The sequence below is a fragment of the Platalea leucorodia genome (assembly GCF_965183815.1).
Source record: "Platalea leucorodia genome assembly, chromosome: 23".
NCBI classification, from domain to species: Eukaryota; Metazoa; Chordata; class Aves; order Pelecaniformes; family Threskiornithidae; genus Platalea; species Platalea leucorodia.
In genome coordinates, this window is record NC_138845.1 from 3,367,528 (window position 1) to 3,391,226 (window position 23,699).

The following is a 23,699-nucleotide window of genomic DNA, read 5'->3' on the forward strand; positions in this document are numbered from 1 at the left end:
CATTAAGCGCATGCTGACTCCTCGCCTAAAGAGAAAGCGATATAATAACCCCCAGCTTTTCATTAATCCTCTAGATCGAAGCACAGTAACGCACTACTGGAAAGGAAACGGCTCGTCCTCTTCAACACCTGCCCATCTTTCTCTGGCATCTCTGGACCGTATTTCCACCGACGCCAGCAGAACTGGCATTTGGTTCGTTATTTAAACACCGTCCAGCATCAAACAGCCATCTGATGACCTGGACTTTTACAAGTCAGGCTGTTTTCTCTCAGGGGGACCACGTACTTTTAGCTACCTCAGCATTCAGCATTTCGGCTAAGCAAAGCATCCAGGCTCCCTTTGTAGCCAACAGAAAGGCACAGGTGCCTCCCAAATTATCATCTTTACCAGAAATACCTCTGTGCAGATGAAGTGTTGCCTGCAAAGATGAGGAGTGCAGACCAAGACATCTAACTTCTTGCCTAGATCAGGACAGGCTGCTCCAACCCCAAGATGGCTGGCAATCGGGGAGAAAAGTCACTTTTTTCTTTAGCAAAGCACGTCAAACTGGCATTTTCAACATCTCTAGATTCCCTCTTGTGGCACCTTCAATCCCATCAGCTTTAAACTAAATGGGCACTGACACCATTAACCAAATTAAAAGCAAGCCCAAAGGGAACTTGTGGATGTAAATATTTTTTTTTCCCCCACCAGTATTCCCCGCTCTGAACAATACAGGTTAGAAAATTTGGTTAGTTTTATGAGCCTGAAGGTTGACAGCCCATTGCATCAGCGAGTCTGGTGATTAACGGGTTGGGAAAGGTGGCCATGCGCCAGCATACCAAACCGATTACCTCAGTCAACGAAGCGGTCCTCTGCGGACAAGCCCAGCTCTCCAAAAGGATAAAAGGCAAGGGGACTCCTGATCCAAACTCCCAAAGATTTCTACTCACCTGCCATCTCACCTCATTGTCCTCTGCTCTCGCCACTGGCGAACGATTGCACAGAAGTCAGTCGGCGTTAGGTCAGGAGGACTCACTAGGAGTTTCAGTACTGCTTCTGCTGCTATGCCTGTTAACCGAAGGAGCTTCAGCTCTGTGTCCATGTCCCGCAGCAGCGGTGGAGGCGTGGGACGGATCAGCAGTGGTTTTGGCAGCAGGAGCCTTCGCAGTCTAGGGGCAAGCAAGATTTCGATGAGCGGAGGGTATCGTTCTGCTAGTGCTAGACCAGCATACGGTTACGTGTCAGGTCATAGCGGGTTGGCGTGTAGAGCTGGTGGACCTGGGTTTGGAGGTATTCAAGACGTCATGGTCAACAAACACCTCCTGGTACCTCTTAACTTGGAGATTGACCCCAACATGCACAGAGTGCGGCAGGAGGAGAAGGACCAGATCAAATCCCTCAACAACAAATTTGCCTCCTTCATCGACAAGGTAAGACACGTTCCACTTCATCCAGCCTGGCATGTTTGCCATTGCCTGTAGAGTAGGATCAGGATTGCTCACAACATTATAAATTTACTTCTAAATCCTTAATGCAGAGTTAAGGATTTTGTTCAGCTTGTTCCCTCCGTATCCCGACTGTCTATACAGCTCATTTTGTCAGAGCTCTATAGACGGTCTGGATACGGTGCAAACTATTTTTCCAGGTTTCTTTGCAGTTGAATATTGCTCCTGGTTTCCAAATCTTCCTACCAATGATCTTTTGATGACATGCCCATCTAAAGCCCACTTTAAATTACATAAAACAAAACCAAAAACCCCCTCACATTAAAGCCCCCATCTCATGAAAAGCGAGGCAAGTTTTGAGTTGATGATCCCAAATGATTTAAATTGTTCTGATGGGTTTCAGGTGAGGTTCCTGGAGCAACAAAATAAAGTACTGGAGACCAAATGGAGCCTCTTGAAAGACCAAAAAATTGTGAAGAGTAACCTTGAGCCTATGTTCGACGTGTACATCAGCAACATGAGGAGACAGCTCGAGGCTCTAGGAGGGGATAGGCTGCGGCTCAGCTCGGAGCTGAAGGCTATGCAGGATGCTGTTGAAGACTTCAAGATCAGGTAAGCAACACACACACAGAAAGAAACCTGTCCAGTTTTCCTTCACTCTCTCTTCTTCCTGGATGAGTGAGACCTGAGACCTCAGAAAGGACTAAGGGGACTCGGTTCCCCTCGCTTTAGCTGCTGTATACGTGTCAGCAGCAGCCCACTACCTGTTGCAAGACATATGCAATTTTTTTTGCAGGGACAGGTGAACTTTTTAAATGTTGCAAAACGCTCAGATGGCCAGACATCCACAGGAGTTCGGGAGCAGCTTCTCAAAAGCTTAGCCTGTCCAGAGCTCAAGCTTTCCAAATGGTTTCAGCTCCTGTGCAGTCATTTTAATACAGACCAGGAGGAAAGCCGAATCTTAACAAGACTATTGAGCGCTATGAACACTCACATTTCTTACTGATGCGTGTTCCTTTCCGGGAGAGAAAAACTGTCTGAAAAGAAAGATTAATTTTAAGCGTGTGCTTAGGTGTTTTTCTTTTTTTTTTTCCTTTTTCTTTAATTATTATAATGCCCCTTAATATCAATGTATCGGATAGTCTTAGCACTTCTGAAAGTCAGGAGTTAGCTTCCACCCCATGGAAAGTCACTGACATCTTGGGCAAGGGTTTCAGCTCAGCTCATTAACTCTTTAGGCTGTTAGGAGGAGGTGTTCCCTCTCTCATCCACTCCTTGCACTTTGGAAAAACATCTACCAAGCGTTGGTGTCTGCTACCATGCCCACGGGGGATACACTGCTTAATGGCTGTGAATACGTAAGGAGCTTAAATTGTCAATCTGGAACCAGAAAAACGAGAGATGAGAGCTAGGTGCAGGCTGCAATTCAAAACAAGGACACGCGCGTTCTGCCAAAAACCCTCTGCTCTCCCTTTCTTGGGAGATCATGTGTCTGACACTTTCTGCCACCCTTACCAACAGTGCCGCTAGCCCAAAAGGAGCATCAGAACAGAAACAACTGCCTTGGGGAAGAGAAATCATCATCCACGGTCTACTTTGAGACGTCTTTCTTATGGTTTCCTGTGCCTTCAGAAAAGAAACATTTAACAGAGAAAAAAATCTCTCCTGTGTCAGTTTGGCCATGTAAGACCTCAGGGTCCGCTACAAATCAGGCATCTGGATTTCCTTAATTCATTTTAGGATGGGACAGATGACATTCCAGAGATAAATATCTTTCTCCATTAGCTACAGAAGAAACCCCAAAGAACAGAGCTTAGCCAAAACGGCCAAGTTCCAGGTACCTGACTTGAGATGAATCCCAGCTGTAAGCACAATACTGCTACTGATTAACTGGGGCAGAGCGTGTCCTCCTCCTGTTCTCGTCACAGGCGCACGGTGAAAGCAATTGTAAACTTTGAAAAGCGATGTCTGACATCAGCAGAGTCTGGAGCAGCAAAGCAGCAAGAGAGATTGCTCAGCTGAGAAAAGACCCTTGGCTGCTCCATGACTTCAGACAAGAAATCCTTTGACAACCAAAGGCCACGCCATAGAAGAGGTTCAGACTTTAATACTCTGCCTGCACCTGACATAAAGTGGCAAATATTCCTTCTGGCTCCGGATCAGGGAATCTTTGGGCAAAGCTCAATTACATCATACACATTGCTGGGCAGGGACCATCATCTTCCATTGCGGCAACGATGCCTGCACCTACCAAAAGGAAGTCACTGCTTCTGTCCCCATTTCCTAGGAATTTGTTCTTCTTACCTTTATTTTAAACTTTGTGGATCCCAAAGTATTCTTCCTAATGCTTTGCTCTTCTGAGTCAAATACTAATCCATAGGGCAATTAGAAATTAGACATATGCCAAATTAGTTTTCCTCTTCTATGTGGCTAAGAGCTTAGAGACGCACAAATCTATGTACAGGCTAGGACTTTGCTTAATGGAAATTATTTTAAGGGTTGGGTATTCCTGATGTGAAGAAATCGTCCCCCATGAAAGGGTCATGAAAGGCTAACGTTTTATTAGCTACACGGACTCCTTCCTTTGAACTCCTGGCTTTCATCTCCCCCATTTAATCATTTCATTTGAGCTGGGCATCAGTCCATGGCTATTGCTGGTTTTTATCCTTTCCCAAGAGTGGGACTGCACACTGCTGCTGATCCAGACCTTGGCTCTCCTTGCCCAGGCCATCCTCCTCCCTCCTCCCCGGCCATCCCCAGCCCTCCCAAAGCCACCGCGGGAGCTGGCATCAGAGATCCTGGCTCTTCTGACTAACCCAGGTGTGGCGGCAATGAGCTCAGCTACGGCTCCACCCAGCCCTCCCGGCCTGAGAAAATTTAGAGAGTACAAGGCTCCCATTCACAGCGAAAACTTCTGGGAGGATAAAACGTGCCTTTAATGAAGGCCTGCAGCTTTTCTAGATGGCCTCCTCCCACCACCTAGCCCAAGGGTGCTGTCTTTCTATCATAATCGGTGAGATATATATATCTAATAATGCTACAGATAATATATGCACTGACATAGCAAGGACAAGGTAGCTATTTTTGTTGTTTCCTCCAAAGATCTACGCATCGGTGGTAAATCCCCTGGGAACAGACTCTGTAGTCTCTGCACAAGCACCCTGCAATGAATGCGTGGAGGAGGGATTTCCATACACCCGCGGTGGACGGGGTGGGTTGCAGTATGGAAGCTGTAAAGGGCTGCTCATCTCCCCTTCCCAACAGGTACGAAGAGGAGATCAACAAGCGCGCGACTGCAGAGAATGACTTTGTTTTGCTCAAGAAGGTGAGGCGCCAACAACAAAGAAGGGACACACTTTTTAAAGGCAAAACGCATTTGAATGCAAATAACCCTTTTTATCCGACAGTGCCAAGCTGGGCAAAGCACTTAGCAAACATGTAGTCATCCCTCCTTGAAGCAGAAACACCCAACTGTGCCAGTGTGTCAGTCCTCAGCAATAGCTTATTCTTGTTTCAGGCCCCTCATCCAAAATTCAGGTGAGTCCTGGTCCCCCAGGTACCAGATCAGATCTGGGTCATCCGTACCTTGTAGTCACTCCACCAGATCCTCTGCCACTTCTGCAGCCTCTCTGTATCCAATCCCACCTTCCACAGACCCCCTGGTCCCACCCGCAGGAGACACAGTAAGAAACTTCCACTGTTTCAAACATTGTCCAAAATATCTGTCTGTGCACTGGCAAGAAAAGGGAAATTCAGTAGCTTCTGACATGTCAAAAATTGCTTAGATCTATGGACGTCATCCCTCCCTTCCCCCCAAAAAAGGTGGAGGGAAGAAAGCAATTCACTCTTGGCTCTGTTTAAAGGCACAGAGGTCAAGAAAGTCTCCAGTTCTGGTTTGTCTCCAGAGGTTCGTATTAAATGACAACTGGTCTTTGCACAAGGACGCAGATAGGTTTGGTTCACTACCTCTGTTGTCGCGGTTCCAGGACGCGGATGCCGCCTACTTGAACAAGGTGGACCTGGGGACCAAGGTGGATGCACTGACAGATGAGATTAACTTCCTGCGAGCCTTCTACGAAGCAGTAAGAATATCCCGAATTTCCCAGTTCTGCTATTTCCCCATTTTCCTGGTACCGACAGGATCAAACCAGCCCGAGAGAGCTGTTTGGAGCTGCAGTTCCTCCCCATTCCTACCCCCCTACCACACATCCTCTCGGGACAAGCACAACAGTGAAACATTTGGGACTAAGAATGGATTTGTTTGGCTTAAAGGAGCTGTCTCAGATGCAGTCACAGATCTCCGACACCTCCGTGGTCCTATCCATGGACAACAGCCGAAACCTGGACCTGAACAGCATCATTGCAGAGGTCAAAGCGCAGTACGAGGACATCGCCAACCGGAGCCGGGCAGAGGCCGAGTCCTGGTACCAGAGCAAGGTGAGGATGTGAAAATTAACAAGGTGAGCTAGGAAAATGTTTGTTTAGCATTCCCCAAAGGCTATTTTATACTGGGGAGTGCAAGCAGAGAGGACAGGGGAGTAGGGTGTAAAATCAAGTCGATTTGGATAGGATTTCCTTTAGTTTCTTGGACATGTGAAAATGCCGTTTTGACAACAAGAGACAGAGGAGCATAAGGAGATAGAGGGAGGAAGGAAATATGCTAAAGCTCATGAGGAAGAGCTTGGATTGAGTACAGAAAGAGAAGGAAGACCTGGTCAAGAGAGGATCAGAGCAGGGTCAATCTCTACCGGTGACTTCAAGCTCCTGCCCAGATCTGACTGTGCCCTGGTGTCTCCTCTCCCTGCCCATCTCAGTACGAGGAGCTGCAGCTCACGGCTGGCCAGCACGGGGACGACCTCCACAACACCAAGATGGAGATCTCAGAGATGAACCGTGTGATCCAGCGGCTCTACTCAGAAATTGATAGTGTAAAGAAACAGGTACGGTGAGCGGGACCCCTCCAAACATGCAGCACCTCCATCTCCACTACCTTGCTGTACCCTTGCAAGGATGCCTGGAAATCAGGGTCCAAACCCCCTGAGCAGTCACCAGACCTATTTCCACTTCTTGCAGTGCGCCAGTTTGCAAACGGCCATCGCAGATGCTGAGCAGCGTGGGGAGCTGGCCCTCAAAGATGCCACGGCAAAACTGTCTGGCCTGGAAGATGCCCTGCAGAAAGCCAAGGCCGACCTGGCCCGGCAGCTCCGCGAGTACCAGGAGCTGATGAACGTCAAGCTGGCGCTGGACATCGAGATCGCGACCTACAGGAAGCTGCTGGAGGGCGAGGAGAGCAGGTGGGTGGCTCCCCCTGCAAACCAAATAATGTCCAAACCCATAGATGTTTTCACATTTGCCTTGCAACAGGAGAGGGAAGGGCCACAAAAACTTGCAGGGAAAGCACACCCCTACCCTACGCAGATACAGGTGTTATTTCAATTCCTGTTGGACCCTCATCATCAGACCGTAACACCCCAGACCATTCTGTTATCCAGCGTCCCTGGTGCCAAACTGATGCTTGAAATTGTCCTAAATAACAAGCCCTTCCTCCTCTGTCCTCTTTCTTCCAGGCTGGCTGGAGAAGGCGTTGGTGCAGTGAATATTTGTAAGTATTCTGGCTCTTAAACAACAGATTGAGTATTCATTGAATTATTCCTTAAATATACCTGGAACTTAAATGTACCAGGATAAGACAATGAAAATGAGCTATGTAGCTAGTAGTTACCAGCACAAAAATGGAGTATACTTAGGGTTCTGCAGTGCTTTGCAGGACTGGGGAGGCCAAAAAGCCTGATACATCTTTTCTCTGACCAGCTCTGAACTTGAAAGGTTTTGTACATTGAGACTGTCCCTAGGAGACTGAGAAATCTAAGGCCAGCTCTGCTACAGGATAGGAAGAAAGGCCAGAGAATAAGATGCGTGAAATACAGGCAGTGGTAGACTGTCCAAGAAAAACCATGAATGTGTGAAACTAAAGGCTGAAATTCCTTTGTACTAGTCCAAACAAACTAACCCTCTGCCCATGGTTTCCCATCACAGCTGTGGTCTCATCTGGGAGCAGCTACGGAGGTGGGAACACGTTGGGGCTGGGGTCAGGCTTCAGTAACAGGCTCAGCATGGGGGCAAGCGGTGCCGGCTTCAGCAGCGGGAGCTGCCTGGCTGGAGGATTCAGCTCCGGCACGGGAAGCGGCTCAAGCATGAGGTTTGTATCAAAAAGCACCACCAAGAAGAGCTATCGGAGCTAAGTCGTGGCGGCACTCAGCTCATCCGGAGCAGAAGAGGTTGAGCACCACCTCCTGCTGCCAGCACAAAGCCTATTAGCACCATCCAAAGAGCCACGCTTATCACTTTCCCATTAGGGGAAAACATATTCCCAGTGCTACTTATTGGCTTGGGAGAGATGCCTCTCCAAGTCCAATTAATTCCTCTGCATAAAGCCTCACCCAGTGCTGCTTGTCAATGAGTAATCAGCCTTCCCATTAATGGGTGCCATCGTTAGAGCTCAGCTTGCAGCTTCCCAGGGCTCCTTTTGCTCCAGTGCCCTGGTGCAAATCCAGAGCAGATGCAGGACTTGGATTTATACCGGCGTACATGAAAGCAGAACGCGTCCCTTCAGCCGCTTAGGACAGAAAGCAGGAGGTGCATTGAGACCACAGCCTCTTGTGCTTCCCCCGATCATCAACCCTGCTCCCCGCTGCTGGGCTTGCTCTCCCTAAAGGCTCGAAGAATTGAAAACGAAGCGTCTGTCAATATAGAGGGAGTTGCTCACTTTCCCAATTCCTCTTGCATTGCTGTTGTTTCACCCCAGGGCTCTCTAGCTCTGCCTACATCCAAAAATGCAGTCTTCATTTTCCAGAGGTGAAAGGAGTTGGCTCTCTATAACGTCTAATTCCTCACCCACCCAGTACGTATAATTTAAGCCCAAAGACCACATAACCTATAGGTTGCTAGACCTTGTCCCAACAGCAAACCATTCTCCTTTCTACCAGCCAGAGTGAGCTTAAAGTAGAGACAGGGGTTAAAAATATAGGAAAAACGAAAAGAAAGAACAGCAGGCTTCGGTAACATAAATTTTACATAACCTGGAAAAACATCTCTGTTTTAGTGCCTTTGTTCTTAGCTTGTTTTTGTTTTTTTTTCCCCCTTCTCTTTTTATGGAAGGGGGAGGGAGGCAAAGAGGAGGGTTGGAGAATTACGTGCCAAGATGTGACTAGCGTGTTTCCTCTCATCTTCTGCTCCTGTTGAACTGTATGAGTTTTATGAAATTTCTTCAATAAACCGCAATCAAACTTACCAGGAGCAATGTGGGTTTTCTGCGCCATTACAAAATTCACCTAAAAATGTAATTTTAGACTAAGGTTTAGAAGATTTGCCATAGGCACTCGCTGTCACTCAGAGCCTTCCCATATCCTCCGCCTCCCCATCTCAGTCCCGGAGAGGAGCGGGAACATTAAGTGTGTTGGAGACAGGGGTCACAGAACAGCAATACCCGAGCACTTTGGGAGGTTTTCCAAGTTGCACAGCCAACGGAGCAAGACCAGAAGGTGGGGCTGGTTTCACCTGGCCATAAACACCTACATCCAAGCCAGTCAAAGGACAGAAACAGACACTTTTGGGTCAAACGATTCGTTCCCCGTAATGCCTCCCTCCCTCCGTGGGACCGAAAGCGCTCTAGGCAGTTGGCTGAAGATGTCTGCATCGCAGGAGCACTCCAAAAGGTGTTTTAAAGTCAGGAAAGATGGATCCCACGCATCAGAGCTAAACTTCTGGAAAGGCTGGTTCCAGACCTGCAGCTTGTGCAGAGAAAACAGGAGGGATTTATCTCCATCCCCTCTCCGGAGCAGGCAGCAAAGCTGTCAGGCCAAGCGCTAAACAAGGATGCGATCCCCAGGCAGCGTGATGCTCCCGAGCTGAGGTTTCTGTTGGGTCAGCAGATCGAAGCCGGGCTGGCTCAGACAAGCTGGCGGTACTGAGCTCTGCTCAGGTCTGTAATTAAAAACCCAAGAGAGAGAAAGCGAGAAAAGAAGCCAACATGACTTCTTCCATTTCACAGAAGATGCCAACTATCACATGAAGCAGCTGTTCTCCAGCATCCAGGGCCCAACCATGAAAGATGCTGAGCTCTCTGAACTCCTTTTAGGCTGAGTCCCAAAAAGTGCTTAGCACATACAACTCCCACACAGCTTTACTGTAAAATGTTGCCCGGCTAAATGAGGCAGGCCAGCTTTCAGGCTTGCATGCATGAACTCCTCTCTGATCCTCTTCATGGAGCAGAACATGTTCTCAGGCCACGGTGAATGCCAAGAAAATCACATAAAAGCAAATGCACCTTTAGAAAAGGCTGAGATTTTCAGGGCTGAGCCCTCAGCGTTACCCCACTGGAGGCAAAAGAATTAAGAGGGTTCCCACCCGTGGCACAAAGCCCTTTCGATATTTCAGCAAAGATGGGACTGAAAATCACCTATTTCATTTTCTAGGAAAGACTTACACGCCCTTCCTGCATCTTTGTCACTCTGAACCCATCTCCTTTGCTGAGAAATAAATAAATAAATAATAATTTAAAAAAAAAATAATCCAAACTTACATTCACAGGCGTTTGCCAAACAATTTCACCAGTAAGGAACGACCAAGCCCGGTTCTCCTGTAAGCTGTTCCCCATGGAAGACCCTTCTGCAAGCAATAAGATGCGAGGTGTCGATCGATCTGACCCGTGTCACTCACGCTCCCCCCAAAACTAGGGAAAACAACAGACTCCCTCTTCAGGGCAGTCAGTGAAGGAGCGAAGCACACGGGTGGCTTGAGAGAGAGCAGCAAATAAGACCGAATTTCTCCTTGCGGATCAGTGCACTCGCTCCACCATCGCCTCGATCTGTTCAGCCTTTGGCTTTGGATTTCCCCGGCTGGTGCAAAGGTCTGAGCTGGAAAATCTTGCGCTGCTTTCTCCTGCTCCACACCCTCCTTTGCTGCACCTGCTTTCTGCTTGTAGTTACAGACCAGCAGAGCCCTAGCCCCAAGAGATACGCGTGCACGGGTCCTTCTCCTGTCCCGAGAGAATTAAAAGATTGTTCTCTTGAGGCTAACAAAATTGCAGAGGTCAAATGAAAGAAAGAAAGGAGTAAATTATTGAATTAGGCTTACAAAAGGAGCAACTCTGGCTAAAAGCTAATGTAACACCAAACCAAATCAGCCCCAGTGTTTGGATGCCTACAATATTCCCAAGAGTTTAACTCAGATTCTTCTTTTCCCACATGGAAAGCAAAGCAATGTTCCTTCCCTCGCTCCCAGTGCCCTGCAAACACCAAAAGATTGGTTCTGCTTCTCTCTTTCATGCTTACTATAAAAAAGGGAGGCTTGCAAATGCAGTTTTTATGGGACCAGGGATTCCCTCTCATTCAAATTAGAAACACAGCCTATAACTGAATGATAGGTGCATGCTTAAAAGCAGCTCAGGTCACTATTCAGCAAAAGAGACGCGTGGGATATTACCAAACAATCTAAGCTCATAAACATCTTAAAAAATGGTCTTTTGGGGCTGGTCATGCAGCCAAAGCCCGTTTTCCTGGGACATAAAAACGCGAAAGCTCTGCTTCCCATTGCAGAGGGTTTACGGCCAGGTCAACTTGTGTGCACTGCCTCCTGCTCCTGCCTTCAGCTTCTCCCTCTGCCTTCATTCCCCTTCAAGCTGGTCTCAACACCTTGCCAGTCCTACCATGCCTGCGCTGGAGCTGGGGGCACGAGGAGCTTCAGCTCTTGCTCTGCTGCGATCCTGAGAAGCGTGAAGAGATATATATACTGCCAGCACCATCTCATGCCAGAGAGGTGGTGGTGTGGGGTACCCCGGGCTCGGACGCTCCGGCAGCAGAAGCCTTGGTGACAACGCAGGCTGCAACCCCAAGCTGGTGATCGGTGGCTATCATCTCCTGCGATACGGCTACAGCTCCCCAACATGGGTTGGGCTATGGAGGTGCTGGCTTTGGCTGCAGGGTTGGTGGAGCCCTCGGGGTTCTCATTGCCAAGGCCACAGTCAATGAGCATCTGCTCCGGCCGCTCAAGCTGGAGATGGACCCAAACCTTCAGTCTGTGAAGTACCAGGAAAAGGAGCAGATCAAGACCCTCAATAACAAATTTGCCTTTTTCATCGACAAGGCAAGAGAAGAGATGCCGGCTCGACGGGCACCGCAGCTGCAGAGCCGTAACAAGCTGCCGTACGGCACAGCCAAGACAAGGAACGCATTTGCCATGCTGCTTACTAGCAACAGCAGCCAAAACTCACAGCCTGACTTTGCAGTAAGGACCTGTTTGGGTTTTAGGAGGAGGACATTTTGCAGCACCTCCGAGTAAAAAGGTGCCTTCAGTGGGGGCAAGAAGGTATTTTCATGCTCCAAGAGCGGTGTAAAGCAGTCTTATTGCAAATGACAATCAAGCTTTGCTGTTACATGCAGAGAAGCGGATTCTCTAATGCCCCATTTTTATATCACTTGAACCCTAACTTCAGTAGAATTCCCTCTGACTTACCCCACTCTGCTTTGGTGCTGAGTTTAACTTGGTGCTTTTTGCATAATAACAACCAAGACATGTTTCTGAAGAACCTTCTTACAAGAAGATGCTGTTTGACAGATTTTACATGCATGCCTTCTCCATTCACCTGATACTATTCTGAATAATTCACAGATTTTCTCTCAATTTGCCAGTTCTGGGGCTGTAATTGTTCATTTCTGTGTCACCAGTATAACAAATCGCTGTATTTCCAATGCTTTACTTCTGGGTTTCAAGTCCAGTTCCTGGCGCAACAGAACAAGGTGCTGGAGAGCACATGGGGATTTCTACGGGGACAAAAGTGTTACAGGAGCAAGACTGAGCCAACGTTTGAAACTTATATTGGCAACTTGAAGAGGCAGCTGCGTGTTCTAGGAAGCGACAGAGCCAAGCTGGAAACAGAACTGAGCACCACGCATGGAGATTACAAGAAAAAGTAGGGGGTTTTTAGACAGACGCTCCAAAACTAGGGCTAGAACTGATCTCCTCTAATTTTTGGGTGGCAAAGGCTGCACAAGATGCAAAATCTCCTCCAGATGTACATGTGTATGGCTTGCATCAGCAGTCGGTTTCCACACTGAGGCTGAGCATTTGGAGGAGGTGGAGGAAGATTAGATTCATATTCTTGCTTAAGCTGAGTAACGAGAAGCCAAGTGATCTTTTTTCTTCTCCTTGCACGTATGAAGAGGAAACTCGCTGACAAACATGCGCTGAGAATGAGTTTGTTATGCTCAAAAAGGTACGAGCATTTCAAACCAACTCAAACACTTATTCCGGGCTTCTAGTATGAACAGCAGCCAATATTGCTGGAAAGAGAGGGTGAGAACTGCCTCTCACTCTCCAGAGACTCTAGAGGGACCTAAAGGCCAGCTTTTGGGAAGATTTAATTAAAAGAGTTGAATCCCACCTTAAGTGAGCCAGTTTTAGCTGAGCTTGTTCATTTGGGATGTTTGTATACCCCAACTGGTCAAAACCCTTCCTTCTCTTCTCTGTCTCTAGTGATTTTTTGTCTTCTGCCTAAGAGGATAAGAGAGCGAAACAATTTAATAGCACGGTAAAACTCATGTCCTTGAAAAAAGCAGCCCTAAGAGTTTGTAATCTCATCACTTACTGGCATTAAGCAGTTTGCTCTTTCATTTCATAAACCCTTGACGCGCTTCAGGACGCAGATTGCGCCTATGTGAACCAAGCTGAGCTGGAAGCCAAGGTGGAGTCCCTCACCCAAGAGATCAACTGCCTGAGGAGCCTGTATGAAGTGGTCATGGCTCTTCCTTTTCCACTCCCTTTTCCTCCACCCCGTGCCTCTTCAGGCCTGTGGACTCAGGCTCCCACAACCCATCGCTTAAGTTCATGGAGATTTTTGGTGTTTCACGTGTACGTCAGTTGATGGCTCCAGATTTCAAAGGTGTTACTCTTGCACTACACGGGCGAGAATCTGTTTCAACTTGATGGTGAAGGTAGGATCCAGAGATATTAAACCAGAAGATCCCTCTTTAGGTTTTCTGCAGTGAGCCTGACGTCGTGGTACGTGGAGCCGACTGCATCTCCTTGTCTCCACACCATGGAGATCCCCAGGGAAAGCACCTCGGTGCAGATGACTGACAACCTTGCCGTCACCCCTCGGAAATCACTCAGCTCCACGCACCCATTTCAGGCACCTCTGTTACTGTGCAAATGATCAACAGCTGAGGCCTGGACATGGATGACATCATCACTGATGTCAAAGCCCAAGATGATGACATTGCCAAAAAAAGCCAGTCCGATGGAGAAACCTGGTACTACGGCAAGGTGAGTCACGATGACTCTCACAAAAGTATTTATGCCCCACGTCTGCTAAGGGCCCTGCTTCTTCAGATTTCCTAATTTGGGTTGAACAGGCTTTTTAAAGGTCCGTTTTCTTAGCCACCTGCCACGTTTTCCCTATGTGTGATACATCCTCTGTTAATGCCTTCATACACAGAGCTGCTGCTGTGTAAATGAGTCATTCGTGTCCCCCAGTGACAAAGGTTTTTGCCTTAAAGCTCAAGATCTGGGACTGCGGACCCAGAATCACGTAGTAGGTTTAATTACTGACGCACCTCCTCACTCTGGTATTTATTTTCCTTGCATTTTCTCTCTCCTCGGTATGAGGAACTGAGAGAAACTGCTGGCAAACACGACGACAGCTTGCGTAATACAAAGAATGAAATCGTGGAGCTGAATTGGGTGATTCAGAGACTGACTGGAGAATGTAAAAACACCAAAGCCCAGGTAAGGATGACTCAGGGGCAATAACGTGTCAATCGCCATTCCCAGGTTGTGGCTTTCCAAAACTCCTCTGCTAGAGCGAGGGAGCAATAAAGTCAGTTTTGGTGAAATACATGGCAGCTGCTCAACTCTAAGCCTTGCTGGTAACCCAGAGTAGAGAGTAACATGGTCTGTTATGGCTAATAACGGAACTACCATCAGTGGAGACCTGCAGTGAGAAGACAACACATACACCAAAGTCTGAGCTAGGCAGAGAGAATCATCCTAGAGTTAAAGGTTTATCTATAGAGCCTGAAAATACAACAAAGCGCAGGTGGATGAACACACAGACGGGCAGATTCAACAGCTCTGAACTATTCAAAGCACATGCAAATAAGTGGCAGCAATGAAAATCTCCTACCTGCAGTGATGCAAAGCGGAAGGAGCCACTGGTGAAGCTGCGGAGCACAGGGAAGTGGTTATCACGGATGCAAAGTGCAAACTCTCCGAGCTGGAGAAGGCAAAGCAGGACATGGCCCATGAGCACCAAGAGCCGATGAACGTCAAGCTGGCCCCGGACATGGAGATTGCGACCTACAGGAAGCTGCTGGAGGGAGACGAGAGCCGGTGGGTGCTCGTACAACCCTACAAGGAAGAAACAGTACCGCCTCTGTAACTGCAGCAAATCCCACCGAGACCCAAAGTCCTAGGGGGTGACACTTCCCAAAGCACTTTCCAGCATTTATGGACCCAAACACCTTACAAAGTCAAAAGCTCCTAATGCACTCAGGCACTTAGATTTTCCCCCCAAATGGAAGGCCTTGCATGAATAAAGATGACGTTGTGCGTAGCCTCAGGTCTCATCAATCCAAAAGCTCAGCCACAGCCGTGCCTGGCCACCTTGGCCACCCCAGCCGAAATGACTGGGTTCCTGTTCACACGTGGGCTAATTGAGGGGACAGAGGGAAAGCCCTTGGCCAGGACTTGCTCACGCTTACAGACACAGAGCCAGAGCAAAACCCTTTCCCTGCTTGGGCATGACACTGGACTCGGGAAAACTTCCTCACGGGCATGAGCGGAGCAGTTGAGTCAGGGCAGGTCCGAAGCGCCTGGCCTGCTGGCAGCTTCCCACATCCCCAAGCCTCCCAATTATCGGACAGTTATAGGGACACACATTAAATAGGGACTTTGGTTTTTACACATCTCCATTTTCCCCGTTCCCCTAAGGTTGTGTGTAGACGGTGGCTGCCCTGTGAATATTTTTAAGTACCAGACAAATCCCTGTTCCTACTAGTCCCCCAGGATCTCCTCCGTAGGATGGAAATCCTGAGCTGAAATGTTTTCTTTGCAGCTGTGTGTCGATCCCCAGGAAGAATCAGATGCGATACCGACCCACACTTTGGCGGCAGCTACTCTTCCAGCAGCAGATCCGTACTCAGGAGCAGAGGTCTAGTGAGCGGAGGAGGTGTCTGTGGCAAAAGCATCATCACCCACTCTGGAGACATCTGTGCTCCTTGTACCACCATGGGAGGCGCGGGAAGAGCTCCAACGTCAAACTCTACAACCTCCTACAGGTCAAAACACTAAGAAAACCAACAAGCATTGACAGGAGGGTCCTCACTCCACCAGTTCGTATCAGCAGCAGCCTGCTAGCAGCACACACAGAAACCACGTGGCGGATTGTAAAGCTTTCAGCCCAGTCCACGTCGCTGATTCCCTGCCACATTCACTACCATTAGGAGACTTGCTCTTTTCATCACTTTATGCTGTAGTTTTACAAATAGGCTCTTCCCAAAGTTTGCCTGTTCCTCCTGGGTTGCGTAGGTCTAGCAAAGCTTGTGCAGCATTGCTCTTTTAACCAGGCAGTGCACAGTAAGCACCGCGTAGGTAATAAGGAACCATTTACCTGGGTTAAAAACACTAAGCGATATAAGTTTCTGCTCCTCCAGCGTGTGGACATGATTGCAAAAAGTTAAAAATCAAAGGGAGCAGAGGAGTCTTACCTAGAACATCCGATTCCTCTGTGATGTTTGTTGTTTGCCTTTGCCTTGTTTTTTCCTCTATTTCTCCCCAAAAAACGGACACAGCAAATCTGAGATCACATGGTAGAGCTCCTCTTTTCAGAGTTACGAAACACACATTAACGAGACAATATAAAAAAAATAACAAAACCACCAAACCCAAAGGCAAATCGAGGCCACGGCCATCGCTCATTGGAGTCCCCAGGAGACCCACTGGCTTTTGGAAAATGTGGGGTGCAGAGCTGGTCCATGGGAACAGGGAGGGGGGTGAGATCAGGCCGCGACCCATCTCACCCACCACGCTCCCCCCGTGTCCGTCACTCAGTGAACATCATAGCCCTGCACCTAATCCCCGAAACCCGGGAGGAAAGGGGGGGGAAACTCCCTGGGGGCCTAAAACCACTGTGCTATGACGGAGCTGCTAGGAGTGACTCCAGCCAGACTGCGTGCGTGCAGCTGGGATGCGAGAGAGCACGAGAACAGGAACAAACCCAGGGGATATTTTCCCGCTCTGAAGAGGAAGGAAGAGGAGGAATTCTCCCATCGAAAAGTTTTTCTGAAACAAAACCTTTTTCTTTTTTTCTTTTAAATTGCAGTTTTTCCATTTAAAAAAAAAAATGTAGCACCAAAACATCTCACTCCCAACGTGCTCAACCTGATTTGAACTATTTGGGTTAATTGAGCTAGCTCAAAACATTTTGGGGCTTTTTGAAGCCTGTTCAACAGCGTATTCAGCTGCCTCTCCCCGTTGCATGGGAGAATCTGCAGCTTTATGCCCTGTCCCTCTCTCCTGTTGGGTCAGGCTCCCTGCAAGCCCAGCCTCCTGCAACCCCTGTCCTCACATTTCTGTCCCAAAGCGCTGTAGAGTTGCATTTGGTGTCAGTTGTCTCATCAAAAGCAGAAAGCGTTTCCTAGGATGACAACGTGGAGAGAAGAGATGCAGCCAGAGAGCCATGAAATACAACTACAGTCTGGAGCAACGTGGTCTGACACATGAGGATTGAGGACAATCCCAAGATTAACTCCAGATCTTCTCATGCCCCGTTCCCCTAAGGATGCCTGTGAGCCTTGGAGCCGAAGTGTCCAAGAGCTCCCAGATTCCATCAGCAAAGCTGGTAATTTTGGCTTGCAATTGTAACCAACCACTGAATAGGGAAGGGGAAAGAAATGCAGTAAACAAAACAAAATCATTAGTTTGGAACTTCCACCCTGCCCCTACAAAACACGCTGCCCTCCCACACAGCGACGCGGGCACCGACGCTATCCCGGCTCTTCCAAGGACCTGGACACACACGCGTGTGAACAGCAAAGCCAGGACAAGTCTGAGCCCTGACGCCGCAATGAGGGCACTCGCCCAACGTAGGAGGCGAAGGACCAAGCCTGGCCCTGCCCCAGACCAGGTGGGAACCCAGCCTTCAAGTTGAGGGACGAGGGGAGGAGGAGACGCCACTTTCCTGAGGACTGGGCCAGTAAGAGTATCTGCAAAAGCTACCGTGTTCCACGCATCGGTTTCAATTTCACCTAATCAGCAATTCCCCCCAGATATATTATCAGGTTGGAAAAGACTCATATCAGCAACCTGCACAAAAATCACCTTGAGAAACAGATTTGGCCCCACAGGTGTTTCCCTGGCATTAAAACACGTTGCCTTTTTATAGGCAGAATCAACAAAACATGGTCATTTACCCCTAACCTGCCGGCGAGACTTTGTTCATTAGTTCTCAGTAAATTCACATTTATAATCGATAGTTTTTATTAAACAGTAGGTTGAATCACAGCAAAACTTAAAGATCTCCTTTGATAGAAAAGCATTTTACATTTGCAAAGGCTCAGTTCCACTTTGTCCAACCTAAAGAAAGGGGAATGTGCAATTTTTACCATGTCTCCTGAAAACGATTCCCCCAGCACGACTCCCCTAATTTTTTGTTGCTATTACACAAGACCTGAACATGACCCCTCTGACTTAACAGCGTTCTTCAAACCTTTATGGGGCAAACGTGCTGCTGCTTTCTCTGTTGGTAAGCGCGGCATATGCTAAGTAGTTCACATTCTTTGCATCATAAACATTTTGTGGAAGTTTCATGCAGCCTCGCCCCGTTTTCCACGCAAATAAAAGGAAGAAGGTGCTCCACTGTGGTCAGAGGGAACTGCACCCTCGAATCTCCTCCCAGCTCATCGCCTGCACCAGTCCCTCTCCCACCAGCAGCCATGTCCTGCTGCTCCTACAGCACCCGCTCCGGCCACGCCATCAGGAATTGCAGCTCTTCCTCTGCCGCTCTTCTCAGGAATCGATGTAGTTTCGGCACTGCCTTGTGTCACTGGGGTGGTGGCATGGGCTACTGTGGTTTGGGTTGCTTCAGCAGCAGAAGTCTTGATTGCGTGGCATTCTCCAGGCCCGGAATAGCTGTTGGAAGATGTCCTCCTCCAAGACGTGGATATGGCTTTGGTGCAGCTGGCACAGGGTTTGGTTACAGAGGTGCTGGCTTTGGCTACAGGGTTCATGGAGTCTCCAAGCCATGCACCATCACACTCATCACCATCAACGAGCAACTGCTCCAACCGCTCAGACTGGAACTTGATCCCAACATGCAAACGGTGAAGTACCAAGAGAAGGAGCAGATCAAGACCCTCAACAACAAATTTGCGTCTTTCATTGACAAGGTGAGCTGGGAACCCCTCCTCAGCTCCAGTTTGCAGGCACTAGAGTCCAAGTGAGGCGTCTAGCATGGAAAGGGCATGAAACCCTTGTAAGACAACTCATTTTAGACACAGAGGGCAACTTCCAGTTGAGCACCAAGGTCTTTATGAGCCACTGGGGAAGCTTCAGTGTCCAGGCACTATTGATCTGATCTCTAGGCCTGACTGCAGGGAGGGAACGAGCTAAAACCAGTTGCCCATTCCTCTCTGCACATCCCCAATTTATTGCAAATCTCCCCTTTCTAGAAGCGCTTAGATTTTTGTGCATTTCCCCACGGGTGGCCCAGAAGCAGCCTACGCACAAAAGCACACTGGATTAGGAAACGCTGCGTTCACATGTATCAAGAGCAGGAGCACACATCTCCCTGCTGTTGCACAGACACTGGCTCTCACAAGCCCTTAATCCTCATCTTGTTTCCTATTTTGCTTTCTGGAATTCAGGTTCGACTCCTGGAACAGCAGAACAAGGTGCTGGAGACCAAGTGGAGCTTTCTGCAGGGTCAAAACACCTGCAAGAATACCATCATGCCCACGTTAGAGGCTTATACTGGTAACTTGAAGAAGCAGCTGGAAGCACTGGGGTGCAACAGAGCCCAGTTAGAAACAGACCTGAAAGCAGCACAGCAGGTTTTGGAAACCAACAGGAAAATGTAAGTAAAAAAAATAAGAAATGTGAGTGTAGGGCTCAAGATGTTGTTTGAGATTTGTAAACAGGCAGAGACCGAACTTTTCGTGGTAGTCAATGGTTCCCAGAGAACTGGTAGGTAGATGGAGAGATCTACCAGGATCTCAGTATATAAAACAAGGTCCCAATTTACAGAGAGATGGAGGAAACAGAGGATGTCCTTCTTCCAGGTTCTCTTTTTCTCCTTCCTAATTCAAGGAATTAACATTTAGAAATGTTGGGCAGCTATTTGCTGTTGCAGAGGTCAAATGAAAACAGTTCTGCTGCAAATTTGTAAAGACGCAGAAACCTCTCTGACAACATGTTTGCTTTCCCATGGGCTACGAAACAAGAGCAAAGCATCCCAAAACATTGTTTGGGGAGAAGGGAAAAAAATTAGGAGTTTCACTTCTTGAAAGAAGGCCTGCAGAAACCCCAACAAAGACGTAATTGCGCTGAACTCAAACAAGATCTCCCATTTTCCCACGCAGGTACAAGGACGAATGCAGCCAGCGGACGTGCACCGAGAGTGAGTTTACTGCCCTGAAGAAGGTGAGCAAGGGGCTGTTTGAACTCTCCTCTCTGGGTTCAGGTCTTTGGGGTGCACGCAGTGATTTATTTCCCAAAAGCAGCACACAAAACAAGTACGAGCAGGAGCTGGTGCTTGGGTTTGCTTGAACTCAAATCAGCAGCAACTGTGTAATTGGGAGCTGGCGCACGGTCCCGGTACCAGCACTGAAAGTCCCTCACCCCAAGGGGAGCCCCGAGTCTGCTCTCGCTAACAAACTTCCTTCTTCTATCCCCAATGCATCTCCAGGACGCCGACTGTTTTTTCTTAAACAAAGCAGAGCTGGAGGCCAAGGTGGAAAGCCTGAAAGAAGAGGTTGAATTCCTGAGAATGTTCTACGAAGAGGTAAGAAGCCTCCCTATTGCTCCACCCGTCATTTGCATTTCCCAGCTGGATTTTGAAGTTGCTTATCCCAAAGGACAGGGGAAGAGGGGGTAAGGCAGGGCGGTGGTCATCGCTTGCGCTGAATGGTGAGACACGCAGTTCCTCTCTGCTTGGTCACCGCAAAGGGGGGCAGAGTGGCACAACACGGGGGACACGTCAGCTGGGGGCTGGACTTGGAGCACGGCATCTCTCTGACCAGCGCAACCCCATGTCGCCACCAGGAGATCCACCAGCTGCGGGCCCAGATCTCAGATACTTCGGTGGTCGTGCAGATGGACAATAGCCGAGATCTCGACTTGGATGGCATCATCGCAGACGTCAAGGCTCAGTACAAGGACGTTGCCCACAGGAGCCGGGCAGAAGCGCAGGCCTGGCACGAAAGCAAGGTGAGAAAACCTGGCAAAGGGAAGGTTTGGGTGCAGTTTCTCTCTTCAGACCCAGAGAAACACCCCTCACCCTCCTGATTTGCTCTGATTTAACACAAAGCATGTGTTTTTGGGATATGCAATGATGTCTTTTGGGCTTTTTTAGTTGGAGGAGCTGCGAGTCACTGCAGGCAGAAATGCTGACAGCCTGCGAGAGACAAAAAACAAGGTAGCTGAGCTGACACGGATAGTCCAGAGACTGAACGGAGAAGTCAGGAGCACCAAGGACCAGGTGAGCACAGCCAGGTCGGGCTATTTCAGCAGGGCAGAGAGTGAATTGCTGTTCCTGTGAGCTCCCACAACTAAATTAAATGGTGCTGTAGCACCTTGCAAAGGGTGTTCATGAGCTGGGACTCTGCTGCTTCAACTAGGGCTGCATTAAAGCCCAGCTCATGCAGTACCCGAAGGCAGATGCAGTTACAGCATCCCATCCCCTGTGAGCAACACGAGGGAACACTGAAAACGCATGTCCAGCCCCCTCAAGCCCCTGCCAGCGGGGCCGCGTGCTCATCTTACTGCTGGGCTGAATGCCCAACCAGACTTTAAACCCATCTCTTGATCATGCATTACGTTTGAAGATAGGAAGAGACAGCTAAGACTGACCGGGTCTCGCTCCTTGCAGCGCTGCAAGCTGGAAGCCGCCGTGGCCGACGCTGAGCAGCGTGGGGAAACGGCCGTCAAGGATGCGAAGCACAAACTCTCCGAGCTGGAGGCAGCCCTGCAGCAGACCAAGGCAGACCTCGCCCAGCAGCTCCACAAGTACCAGGAGCTCATGAACGCCAAGCTGGCCCTGGACATCGAGATCGTCACCTATAGGAAGCTGCTGGAAGGAGAGGAGAGCAGGTGAGTGACAGACCCTGGCAGGGCTGCACAAGCTACTTCAGATGCATGTGTTGAAAGGAAAAACAAGCGGCCAGTGCTGTTTTGGAGCTGCCATGCTGCAAGTCGTCTACGCAGCTCTGATGCAGATCAGTTCTTCCTATCAGTCCTAATAGACCTCCACCCAAACAGCCAGTCCTACCGCCTCCAAGAGACAGGCTAGGGAGGGTCAGGCTCACGGCTGAGACTAAAGGGCTTCGCATTTGAACGCAGATTGATAACGTGCAACCTTTTCCCATTCTCTACAGGCTCTGTGAAAAAGAAGGCTTCCCTGTCAACATCCGTAAGTTGGAGTATTCACCTTCTACCAAACTCAGGCATTTTCTGCCTTTGCTCCCAGGGGTTCCCTAAGCTGAAAGTCAGCTTTGCTCTGCCTTTTGCAGCTGTCTGCCATTCGCAGGGAGGTCTCGCCTGTGGCCCAGAGCCTGGCTTTGCAAGTGCCCAAGCGTCAGTCAACAGGAACGCGTGCTGGGCCAGCAGCGTGGGGCTCTGCGGCACAGCGGTGAGCGGCAGCGACGGTGGTAGCAGCAGGAGCACGAGGAGCTCCCACGTGAAGGTGATGTCCGTGACCAAGTCAGCCAGGAGCAACATGTAAAGAGCTGTAGATAAATGGCAAGGCTGGAAACAACGCAACACGCCCGCCTTTCTGCCAACACACAGCAACAGCCAGGCCAGAGGCGGATCGAGTGCACCCAGCTCCCCCAGGCTGCACACCCATTTTCCATCCATGGGCACACAAAGAGTAAAGAGGGCTTTCCCATGGTCACGAGTTTTGCTATTTCTGTTAAGGAATCTAGGAGCAAGAAGGGCTAAAATCCCCCTCATCGCTCCCGTTACGCAGTTAAAACAAGATGCCTTTGGTGTAGTTCCCTGGCCTTTCCACTCCTGCAGATTCAAGGACTAAAATGAAGCATGAGAGAGGACACCTTCTACTTAAGAGCTTTATCCAGGCCAGTTCTCTTAGCAGCTCTCACTCTGGATCAACCTAGTTTTTTCAGCCAGCCTTTTAGATTACACATACACCCCTGGCATGAGCAGAACTCACCCAAAATTGCCTAGCTTGCAGTTTCCCTACACATTGCATCGATTTCATTGATTATTTGCCCCAAAAGAGAGATTTCAAAGGCTGTTGCTGTTTGAAGGTAGCTTGCTTATGTACTTGCATTACCTGTTTTGAAACTGATCCTCAACTTTCCTTTTCCTTCTGGGTTTTTAATGGTCTGGCTCATCTGTTGCCATAAATGCCATCATAACTGAAGAGTCTGGGGGCCAGAGTCCACTGTCGGGTATGAAAGGGACTGATCCATCGACGTATCTGGCCCTAGGACACAAAGCTCCCCTGTGATCTCGTTCAAGGGATCCAAACCCAACCTTAAACGCATGGGACCAGCATCCATTGCCTTCCCAGTTGTCCAGTACCTAGCGCACTGAACTGCTAGTGTAAGTACATTAACCCTATTTGGGAAAAAAAAAGAGGAGGCAGGGATTTATTTCTAACGACCTGATATTTTGCCAGCAGCTTTCATCCTAGTTTTAGTCTTGCATCTCCAATAAATTGACATAGCAACTCAGTTACTTTCATTCGACACCTTCATTTGGGGAAAGGAGGGTTAATTCCTGTCTCTGCTCCAGGATCTCAATGCCAAAAGGGCATTAGAGCAAAGGGTCTAAACCAGGCCCAGGCCAAGGCCTCCATCCGCGGGGAGCTCTTCCTTCCTAACCCAGACACCGCTCCTCAATGGTCTCCCAGAGAATGAATCCTAGAACGCTTTGGGCTGGCAGGGCCCTTTCCAGGCCATCCCGTCCGTCCCCCTGCCATGTGCAGGGACATCCACAACCAGATCAGGTCGCTCGCAGCCCCCTCCAGCCTGGCCT

The 23,699-nt window shown here is 49.0% G+C and overlaps 3 protein-coding genes across 3 annotated transcripts; all 3 read left to right on the forward strand.

Moving 5' to 3' along the window:
- Window positions 1-1,046: 1,046 nt before the first annotated feature.
- On the forward strand, window positions 1,047-7,669 carry LOC309600253 (keratin, type II cytoskeletal 75-like; the record flags this gene model as incomplete). Its single annotated transcript, XM_082332406.1, has 9 exons — window positions 1,047-1,412; window positions 1,831-2,039; window positions 4,692-4,752; window positions 5,414-5,509; window positions 5,700-5,864; window positions 6,242-6,367; window positions 6,501-6,721; window positions 6,995-7,029; window positions 7,464-7,669. The coding sequence occupies 9 exons, from the start codon at window positions 1,047-1,049 to the stop codon at window positions 7,667-7,669; spliced, it is 1,485 nt and encodes a 494-aa protein (XP_082188532.1).
- A 3,293-nt stretch (window positions 7,670-10,962) lies between these two features.
- Window positions 10,963-12,400, forward strand: LOC309600183 (keratin, type II cuticular Hb4-like; the record flags this gene model as incomplete). Its single annotated transcript, XM_082332258.1, is given in 4 exon segments — window positions 10,963-11,208; window positions 11,210-11,371; window positions 11,373-11,576; window positions 12,203-12,400. Coding segments are annotated over 4 exon segments (810 nt in total).
- Window positions 12,401-13,658: 1,258 nt separating this feature from the next.
- Window positions 13,659-22,419, forward strand: LOC309600185 (keratin, type II cytoskeletal cochleal-like; the record flags this gene model as incomplete). The annotated part of the gene is made up of 12 exons (XM_082332267.1): window positions 13,659-13,748; window positions 14,142-14,210; window positions 14,683-14,813; window positions 18,703-18,868; window positions 19,346-19,554; window positions 20,060-20,120; window positions 20,386-20,481; window positions 20,742-20,906; window positions 21,052-21,177; window positions 21,568-21,788; window positions 22,073-22,107; window positions 22,208-22,419. The coding sequence occupies 12 exons, from the start codon at window positions 13,659-13,661 to the stop codon at window positions 22,417-22,419; spliced, it is 1,581 nt and encodes a 526-aa protein (XP_082188393.1).
- Between the last annotated feature and the right edge of the window lie 1,280 nt (window positions 22,420-23,699).